The 11,401-nt window shown below is 33.8% G+C and overlaps 1 protein-coding gene across 1 annotated transcript; it reads left to right on the forward strand.

Annotated features, from left to right (window-relative positions):
- The first annotated feature begins 1,228 nt into the window (after window positions 1–1,228).
- On the forward strand, window positions 1,229–1,975 carry LOC119687463 (secreted RxLR effector protein 161-like). The gene has a single exon (XM_038101791.1). The coding sequence runs from the start codon at window positions 1,229–1,231 to the stop codon at window positions 1,973–1,975; it is 747 nt and encodes a 248-aa protein (XP_037957719.1).
- Window positions 1,976–11,401: the final 9,426 nt, after the last annotated feature.

The following is an 11,401-nucleotide window of genomic DNA, read 5'->3' on the forward strand; positions in this document are numbered from 1 at the left end:
ATGCAGAGGGCTAGCTGCGAGTATTGAGTGCAAGAGAAAAGTAGTCGTCGTTAAGCTGGTGTACTAGTAAGAAGTTAAGCTGGTGTCTTATCGGTGTTGATGAATACTTTTCTATATTTTTCTCGATTTGAATAATTATAAACTTATAAACTTTGTGAAATTAACCTTATCAGTGTTGATGAATAGTTTTCTATATTTTTCTCGATTTGAATAATTATAAACTTATAAACTTTGTGAAATTAACCTTATCAGTGTTGATGAATAATTTTATAAATTAACAAATAACTTTTCTACAGATATATGAAAGTAACAGAGACGCATACGAAACGAGAAGTGCTACCAAGCAGAAAGCTAGTGAGCAACAAGAAATAAATGCTGAGGTCTGCATGGTATAATTTGAACTAGCAAATTTAGATGAAGCCCTAAATAGCGAAGATTCAACTAAATGGACGGCAGCGATTCAAGATGAATTAGACACTTTGCACAAGAATAAAACTTGGACACTAATTGAGCCTTCAAATGACATGCACGTTATGACTAACCGATGGATTTTCAAGCGAAAATATAACTCTGATGGTGAAATTGAAAAATATAAAGCACGATTAGTGGTCAGAGGTTGTTCTCAAATAAAGGGCGTAGACTACACGGAGGTGTATTCGCCGCTTGTCCAATATGAGGCAGTGAGAGCAGTATTAGCCATTGCAGCAGCGCAAGGCATGCATTTAATTCAATTTGATGTAAAAACCGCATTTTTACATGGTTATATACAAGAAGACATCTACATGCAACAGCCTTATGGTTATCAGCAGGACAGCAGAGTTTGTAAACTGCAAAAGAGTTTATACGGTTTGAAGCAGGCTTCCAGGCAGTGGAATAGGCGAATCGTTGAATTTTTGGAGAATTTTGGCTTTAAGCAAGCTTGGGCTGATAAATGCGTATTTAAGTATAATTTCGGCAACGACGTTATGTATCTGTTATTGTATGTCGATGACGGTCTTATATGTGGCAAAAATCGTGGTCTCATTCAGAATTTGTTGGACAAACTTCATACCGAGTTTGAAATTACCTACAAAGATGCTGAATATTTTGTCGGAATGCAAATTAAGATCTAATTATCTAATTATCTAAGATCTAATTAAGACTAATTATTTCTCAAAATATTTACCTTTTAAAAATATTAGAACGTTTTAATTATTCTAATTGTTTTGCAGTTTCAACACCTACAGAAATGGGCAAACATTTTTCGAAATCTACTATAGATGGTCCGAAAGCAAAATTTCCATATCGGGAGGCGATTGGTTCTTTAATGTACCTCATGGTGTGTACAAGGCCAGATATAACATGCGCGATAGGCGTATTGAGTCGTTTCCTTGAAAATCCATTTGAAATTCATTGCCAAGGAGTTAAGCGTGTTTTTAGATATATAAAGGGCACACTTGAGTATGGTGTATCATTTAACCTCAATTCAAGTGATACTGAGCTCGTCATGTATTGCGATGCAGATTGGGGCAATGATAGTGATACCCGTCGCAGCATTTCTGCTTGGATTGCATTCATAAATGGTGGTCCAGTTAGTTGGAGTTCTAGGCGACAGAGTGTAACTGCAACATCCACTACTGAAGCAGAGTTTTTGTCAATTTGTGCAGCAACAAAAGCAGTTGTATGGTTGCGCAAGCTTACAAGCGATGTAAATTGCAAACAATATGGTGCTACTATTATTAACTGTGACAACCAAAAGGCAATAGAGTTAGTGAAGAATCCAGATTCATCAAAGCGAACTAAGCACATCGCTATACAATACTTTTACGCCTGTGATATGCAAGCTACTGGTGAAATTGACATGAAGTATGTCGAAAGCAACAAACAACTTGCGGATGCTCTTACAAAATCTCTTAGTAAAATTAAGTTTGAAATGTTGATAAGCCAATATGGTCTAGCTAAAGTTTGTAATAAAAAAAGCGAGAAGGAGTGTTGAATATTACGCTTTTGTTTAAACATTTTTGTAACATCCTAATACTACGTTTTTGGGATAGAAACTTTTATTGGTTTTGTAAACACTTATTTTATGTTAAAAAGCTCTCTCTTGCATCCGGTTTTTATTCTGTAATACTTTTTTCTTTGCTTTTCACGTGTTAGCAAAACATCACCTCACTTTTATAAAATATCACAACAATTTAAATATAATTTAAACAAAAATATCACAATAGGTTATGGGCCCAGTGTGCTAAGGTAACATCATCGATATTTTTTTTGATTTTCGTATGGAAGACTCGCATCAGAAAATACAAAGTACTTTGGTAGCCGACTCAGCTATTGGAAACGACTTAAACGATTCAATTGAGGTTGTAATTCTTGACACAACAATCAGTGAACATTCTGTCGATATGTCAGAAATGAAGTCATATCAGATTCATCGCTTTAATGGTCAGAACTACCAGCTATGGCGCCGGGAAATGATCATCTACATGACAGAAAATAAACTTAAAAGGTATATATTTGGCACTGAAATTAGAACCACGGCTAACGCAACAGTTTGAGACGAAAAAGATGCTGAAGCACAAGCATTCTTAATGAGAGGTATCGAACTAGATCAACTTAAATATTTGAGTGATTGCGACACAGCTGCACAAATGTGGTTCAGATTGCAAACTGTTAATTCAGAGAAAAGTGACCAATCAGCGCAGTACTGTTGGAAAAATTCATTAAATGTAAGATGGGTAAGGAAGAAAATATGATTGACTTTATTGCATCAATAACTTCACTAGCGCAACGTTTGAAAGATAAAGATCTTGAACAAAAAGAGCCGATGATAATAGCAAAGATTTTAAGTGGACTTCCTGCAAAGTTTGATCATATACGCACTGCTTGGTATGCTGTTTCAAAAAACGATCAGAAAGTTGAAAAACTGACAGAGCATTTAGTAAATGAAGAGGCGCTTATGAATTTACGTTCAGCTGACACTCAACAAAATAGTACAATAAAATCTGCGTATATAGCAAAATCAGGTAAAAATATCACAAATAACAACAACATCAAACGCAAAGGTAAGTGCAATTATTGTCAAAGAGAAGGTCACTGGGCAAGAGAATGCCGTAAAAAACAAAGAGAACAATACACCAAAAGTGAAAGACACTCACTCGTAGTACGAAAAGAAGGAAATGATGAAATGACAAATACAGTTGACAATAGAAATGCACATTTATTTGTTCTACATAAAAGTTCAAGTACTGAAAGCAAAAATTTAAATATATTTTATGCAGATTCTGGAGCTACTGATCACATGTCGTTTCAGAGGGAGTTATTTATGAATTATATTGAATTGCCAAATGCAGTATATCATGTTCGAGTTGGTGATGGGCGAAAATTAAGTGTTGCTGGAAAAGGAAAAATAAAAGTAGAAGTTGCTGATGCTGTATACACAATTAACGATGTGTTATTAGTACCTGATCTTGATAAAAATTTTATTTCTATATCAAAAGCAGCTAAATCAATGGATGTGCAATTTGAAAAAGGAACAGGACGTGTGTTATTTATGAAAAACAATAAAATGATCGCAGAAGGCAACGAACATAGCGGGCTGTACAAATTGAATTTGAAGCCACTTGCAGCAGCGTTTGTGGAACTTAATGTCGTTTGTTCTGAGTCAATTAAACTTTGGCACGAACGAATAGGACATGTAAATTTCAAAACGTTACGAGAAATGATTAATAAAAATATTATTTCAGATTTGAAGGTTGGATCCATTCCAAAAGAAATGCCTTTTTGTAAAGGGTGCACATACGGCAAACAGCACAGGGAATCTTTTCCAAAAACAGGTGCAAATCGTGCGCAGCATACTGCTGAAACTTTTCACGTTGATTTGTGTGGAAAAATGAGCACGCAGTCAATTGGTGGAGCAAACTATTTTATGTTGTTGAAAGACGATTACTCCAGATACTGTTTTGTATATTTTTTGAAAAACAAAGTTATTGGGAAACTTATGCAGTTTATTGCAGATGTTCAATCTGATGGACATAAAATTAAAAGATCACGTTCAGACGGTGGTTTAGAGTTTTGTAATGATGATGTCGAAAAATTTCTACTACAGCACAGCATCAAACATGAAATTACTACTCCGAGATCACCAGAACAAAATGGTTTTATCGAACGTCAAAACAGAACTATTATTGAAAGTGCCAAAGCCATGTTACATGCAAGAGACCTTCCATTGTACCTGTGGGGTGAAGCAACAAATACAGCAGTTTATCTTAAAAATCGAACATCAACTGAAGTTCTAAAAGGTTCTACACCTTATGAGGAATGGTTTAAAAAGAAACCTACAGTTAAGCACGAGTTTTTGGTTGCGACGCCTATGTTTTTATTTCCAAAGATCAGCGCACCAAATGGGAGAAAAATGCAACAAAATGTGTTATGGTTGGATATAATGATTCTAGTAAGGTGTACAGGGTATACGATGCTCAAACTAAACGAGTTTACATCAGAAGAGATGTCAAATTTGATGAGAGATACAACGTGTACAACGAATATTGCGAATTAAAACAAACAATTTATGACGAAAACAACGTAACAGATGAAAAAGAAGAAGAAGAAAAAATAAAAAATGAAAACAACAAAAAATTTCAGAAAAAGGTATGTAAACAGTGAAGTATGCACTCAAACGAGTTTGCATGCAGAGGGCTAGCTGCGAGTATTGAGTGCAAGAGAAAAGTAGTCGTCGTTAAGCTGGTGTACTAGTAAGAAGTTAAGCTGGTGTCTTATCGGTGTTGATGAATACTTTTCTATATTTTTCTCGATTTGAATAATTATAAACTTATAAACTTTGTGAAATTAACCTTATCAGTGTTGATGAATAGTTTTCTATATTTTTCTCGATTTGAATAATTATAAACTTATAAACTTTGTGAAATTAACCTTATCAGTGTTGATGAATAATTTTATAAATTAACAAATAACTTTTCTACAGATATATGAAAGTAACAGAGACGCATACGAAACGAGAAGTGCTACCAAGCAGAAAGCTAGTGAGCAACAAGAAATAAATGCTGAGGTCTGCATGGTATAATTTGAACTAGCAAATTTAGATGAAGCCCTAAATAGCGAAGATTCAACTAAATGGACGGCAGCGATTCAAGATGAATTAGACACTTTGCACAAGAATAAAACTTGGACACTAATTGAGCCTTCAAATGACATGCACGTTATGACTAACCGATGGATTTTCAAGCGAAAATATAACTCTGATGGTGAAATTGAAAAATATAAAGCACGATTAGTGGTCAGAGGTTGTTCTCAAATAAAGGGCGTAGACTACACGGAGGTGTATTCGCCGCTTGTCCAATATGAGGCAGTGAGAGCAGTATTAGCCATTGCAGCAGCGCAAGGCATGCATTTAATTCAATTTGATGTAAAAACCGCATTTTTACATGGTTATATACAAGAAGACATCTACATGCAACAGCCTTATGGTTATCAGCAGGACAGCAGAGTTTGTAAACTGCAAAAGAGTTTATACGGTTTGAAGCAGGCTTCCAGGCAGTGGAATAGGCGAATCGTTGAATTTTTGGAGAATTTTGGCTTTAAGCAAGCTTGGGCTGATAAATGCGTATTTAAGTATAATTTCGGCAACGACGTTATGTATCTGTTATTGTATGTCGATGACGGTCTTATATGTGGCAAAAATCGTGGTCTCATTCAGAATTTGTTGGACAAACTTCATACCGAGTTTGAAATTACCTACAAAGATGCTGAATATTTTGTCGGAATGCAAATTAAGATCTAATTATCTAATTATCTAAGATCTAATTAAGACTAATTATTTCTCAAAATATTTACCTTTTAAAAATATTAGAACGTTTTAATTATTCTAATTGTTTTGCAGTTTCAACACCTACAGAAATGGGCAAACATTTTTCGAAATCTACTATAGATGGTCCGAAAGCAAAATTTCCATATCGGGAGGCGATTGGTTCTTTAATGTACCTCATGGTGTGTACAAGGCCAGATATAACATGCGCGATAGGCGTATTGAGTCGTTTCCTTGAAAATCCATTTGAAATTCATTGCCAAGGAGTTAAGCGTGTTTTTAGATATATAAAGGGCACACTTGAGTATGGTGTATCATTTAACCTCAATTCAAGTGATACTGAGCTCGTCATGTATTGCGATGCAGATTGGGGCAATGATAGTGATACCCGTCGCAGCATTTCTGCTTGGATTGCATTCATAAATGGTGGTCCAGTTAGTTGGAGTTCTAGGCGACAGAGTGTAACTGCAACATCCACTACTGAAGCAGAGTTTTTGTCAATTTGTGCAGCAACAAAAGCAGTTGTATGGTTGCGCAAGCTTACAAGCGATGTAAATTGCAAACAATATGGTGCTACTATTATTAACTGTGACAACCAAAAGGCAATAGAGTTAGTGAAGAATCCAGATTCATCAAAGCGAACTAAGCACATCGCTATACAATACTTTTACTCCTGTGATATGCAAGCTACTGGTGAAATTGACATGAAGTATGTCGAAAGCAACAAACAACTTGCGGATGCTCTTACAAAATCTCTTAGTAAAATTAAGTTTGAAATGTTAATAAGCCAATATGGTCTAGCTAAAGTTTGTAATAAAAAAAGCGAGAAGGAGTGTTGAATATTACGCTTTTGTTTAAACATTTTTGTAACATCCTAATACTACGTTTTTGGGATAGAAACTTTTATTGGTTTTGTAAACACTTATTTTATGTTAAAAAGCTCTCTCTTGCTTCCGGTTTTTATTCTGTATATACTTTTTTCATTGCTTTTCACGTGTTAGCAAAACATTACCTCACTTTTATAAAATATCACAACAATTTAAATATAATTTAAACAAAAATATCACAACATTATGATTTAAAGGTTAAAAACCAAAGTAACAAATATTGTATCTTAATATCGTACCGTATAAATATTGATATGGTAATTAACTAAACAATAAAGAAATAACACATATCGTTTTAAAACTAAAATTTATTATATTATTGGTCCTCATCAAACAATGACCGACAGCATGGCACCTTATTTTATTATCGTACGTAATAACGTAATATGTAATAACGTAGAACGTAATAACGTAATACGTAGTATAGTTTAAGAAATTTAATTTAATTTATTATCAAATTTGCAATAATTTTTCCTCATACTGGGAATAAGTCCATATAAATTTTTGTCCTCTAAGTTTTTGCCTTGGCCTCTGTTTTTCTCGATAGATATTTGATTTGTTTTTTTTTTTATTTAAATAAAAATCCTGGAAAACTTAATTGAAATATTTTCCAATAATAATAATTTATAATAATTATTTACAAACAGTTACAATAACTCAAGAGACGATCAGTAGATTGATCTCTGAAAATTTATAAAATTTTAGAGACGAAGTTAGAAATCTGAAAACACAAATACAGACGTTGACTGGAAAAAATAACGTTGTAGAATATAAACTACAAATCATCGATGAAAACATAACTTGTGATGAAAGCCTTGATATAATGAAATCCATTTCCGAATTTTCTGGAAACCAAAACTTTTATGTTAGCTGGAGAAAGGCAGCACATAATTATTTGAGCTTCTACACAAGAGGCAGCCGAAAATATTTCTCCGCCTTGACCATACTACGCAACAAAATAATTTTGCAAGATAATGACATCCTGACAAGTCATGGAACTGTCCTCTACTATGACGTCGTCATAAGTAGACTCGATTTTGCCTATGCCGACAAACGGCCGATATATGTTATCAAACAGCAGATGAACAATCTGGATTATCTACAATCCTGGATTATTATAACTTGGTTAACAAAAAGTTCACCCTCCTTATACATAAAACTATACTGACTCACGGTAATGACTCAGCTATTACTCATGAGTTCGATAACAAAAATCGTCAGAACGCTTTAATGGTGTTGATTGATGGGCTACGCGCCCCATTAAATTATATAGTGTTCTTTCTGTCACTAACGGATCTACCAAATGCATTAGCCAAAGCCAATCAATTGCGTGCAAAATTCGCTTTTCAATGCTCGGATCAGAGAAAAAATTTCAATAAAAATCAAAATTATTTGCGCTTTAATCGCGCAGCTGTAATTAAAACTAGGGTAAATAACTTCCATAAGCCTGAACCAATGGATCCATCCATCCATTCTTACATCCACCCAACAAAATCAACAACCTCAATATCGATCTACACAGCAGTTCAGAGGAAATAACAACAATTTTTAGAATCCAAACGGACACCCCAATATCATGGAAGGATGCAATTTTTCAATAATTTGAACCATCGCCGACAAAGTGATAGCCAAAATAGCCATCAACCCAAGACCAAGGCCCAGAGAATAAATAATCTCATGGAAAAACATTTTTTAGGCTCAATATCGGACTCTCTTTTATTTATATTAATAGACACTGGTGCCTTAGCTTGCTATGTCAAAGCCGGCACCTATAATAAGAAGAAAATTAAGTATCAAAAAAGAGTAGGAACTATTAACGGCTATACCACAATAAGCAATTATCATTTTGTCCATTTTTGGATACAAACAACTATTCAACAAAATAGAAAACCTTGACTCCGACTTTTTACTAGGGTATGATTTAAAGCAACAATTAACCTTAAGCAAAGCTTATACAAATATTAGAGAAGAGAAGAAAAAATTAATAATAATCACACCAAAATAAAAACAAAGGTTAATAAATTTAGAAATATTCTAACAAAAAAATCCTGGAAATAGTTATGTAGATCGGTGTGCAAGAGTAAAGATTGAAGTGCAAAATACAAAACAAAAGAAGCGCGCGGAATTTTTTATTAGGTAGTGTTTAGCTAGGTACATCAACAGCGGAAATGACGTCATTTCAACGATGATGGTAAGTGCCTAAGTGCAAAGTTGCTTGATCACAAACACAAATATACAAAGAAAATAAAGTTAAAAAAAAGCCAAACGTACATAAAAAAAACTATCAAATTGATGTGTTCTAAAAATTTTGTTTATAATTTTTATTTTGTTTTTCTTTTTCAATACATAAGTAAAAAAACAAGCCACCAAACGCAGTACTCTCAATTGTGGTTCCAACCAGTTCAATGCACGCACATCTTCGAAAAGCACTACTCTCAACGGTGGTTTCAGCAGTTTTAACGCCCGCTTATCTTCAAAACGCACTACTCTCAACGGTGGTTCCAACCAGTTCAACGAATGCACGTCTTCGAAACACATTACTATCATCTGTGCTTCCAACCAGTTCAATGCATGCACATCTTCGAAACGCACTACTCTCAACGGTGGTTCCAGCAGTTTCAACGCCGCACGTCTTCAAAACGCACTACTCTCAACGGTGGCTCCCACCAGTTCAACGCTTATGCTACATGAAAATTTGTTTTTTTTTTCTAAGATTCAACAATAAGTGAAACAAATAAACACTAATAACAAATTACAAACACAACACAGAAGTGGCTGTTATTTCTTCAGTTCTTATAACTGTTGTATATATTTATTATTGAATTCAAAAGTACTATGTTTATTATTATATATTTATATATTTATATTTTTATTATAATTAATATTATTATAATTTGTTATTATTATTGTTATTAATTATTAAACCCTCTAAATTTTAATAAAACTTCTTTGTCACTATACAAAGAAAGCTAGCTTTACAGCAACACTAATACTTTAACCAAAAATTAGACTTGTGAAAAATAAGAACAATATGTTAAAATATAATATTGTTCAGCTTTTCCTAAACCGCGAAAGCGGGTTTGTAGAATAACATAGCATAGCTTCTTTGTAAAAAGCACCAGAATGGTCGCTTTACATATATTAAGTAAAACAATATGCATTACAAAATGTCTCTACAAAAAAAATAAAGAATAGGCGAATCCAAAAGTTAACTTTCAATTCGTTGAACTTGTGTTTCCAAATAAAGCTGTAGTTTATAAGCTCGTTCTAATTTAAAGCACGGCAATTGCTTTCTAAGCCTGGCACTTGCAGTTCCAACAAAATTATATACGGACTATAAACTAATTAAATAAAAATTCGATTATTCCAAAGACCACTGATGAAGAGTACTTGGAAATACTCGAAACAGCGTTGTATGGTCAGCCAAACTTCAATAAAAAATTAAAATAAATTTTTGTGTTTGTCCTTTATTTCTTTCTTTGCTATTCGAAAACCCCTCTAAATTAATTATTAATATTATTTCTATGTATTCAATATATTATAATTTAATGTATTATAGTTTATAGTTTAATAAGTAAGGTTATTTAATTTACTCACGCCACTGTAAGATTAATATAGTAAACCGCACCTGCAAGATCAGATTAACTGTGATGTTTTGTTTGTTTTTGAGAGAAAAGGTTGGTCTGGTTTTGCAAGAATGGTAAAGGTGGCGTGATAATTTGCAGAAAAAGAATAGAGTTGTTGTGCAGTTGAGCTTGTGGAAAGCAGAGGAAGTTTCTTATCGAATTGAAACTTAGACCAGAGATACGGGTCTTCTTATTTTATGAAAGAAGCTCATAAAAAAATTTTTAGCCAAATCGGAGATCATAAGGTCAAAAATGTGTCCGAATTGTAAAAGAATGACCCATATGCAGGGAAAAATTGATGCCCTTGCAACTACAGCTGCACTACAGCTGGGTCTACGAATCAACATAAGTAAAACAAAGGCATGCATAATTAAATCAAATCAAGCTCCTACTTTCACAATCAGTAACACCAATATTGCAACCGTTGAAAGTTTCTGCTACCTTGGAAGCATAATAAATACAACGGGAGGCGCAGCCATTGACGTACGAAACAGAATTAACAAGGCAAGATCTGCATTTGCTACTCTCCGTAACATCTGGAGCTCAAGCAAACTATCTCAGAAGTCTAAAATCAATGTATATAACGCATGTGTCAAATCGATTTTGCTATATAGCTCATGCTCCACATGCTGCAGTCTTTTACCAACATATGTCTGCGAAATATATTGAGAATTTGGTGGCCACGTGTGGTGGACAATGAAACGTTGTTGCAACTCACAAACCAAGAAAACATAAATATAAGTTAACGAACAAAATATAAAAAAATATGTTACTTCTCTGAGAGTGAGGTTCGCTCTATCTTTGCTTTGCGCCTCATTTTGTAATGCAGGTGCATATGCAAAAAGTGAGTAAAGATGTTGATTGAAAAGTTAGTCTTAAGTATGGATTGTAAGTGTTAAGTTGGTATTAAATAAATAAAGTCGACTTGAGCTCGCTTAAGTAGAGCTACAAATAAAAATATAATAAATAAAACTTTTAATTTATTTAATTGGCGCCCAAAGTGTCATTAAGCGACAAACGTTTTTCTAAATGTCCAATGTATAAATAATTGGCCAACGTGTTCTTAACGAGAACTATGTAAATTA

The sequence above is a fragment of the Teleopsis dalmanni genome, chromosome 1 (assembly GCF_002237135.1).
Source record: "Teleopsis dalmanni isolate 2A chromosome 1, ASM223713v2, whole genome shotgun sequence".
NCBI lineage: Eukaryota > Metazoa > Arthropoda > Insecta > Diptera > Diopsidae > Teleopsis > Teleopsis dalmanni.

Excerpts from the sequence above, each read along its gene's own strand:
- LOC119687463 (XM_038101791.1), top strand. The coding sequence starts at position 1,229 with ATGGGCAAACATTTTTCGAAATCTACTATAGATGGTCCGAAAGCAAAA.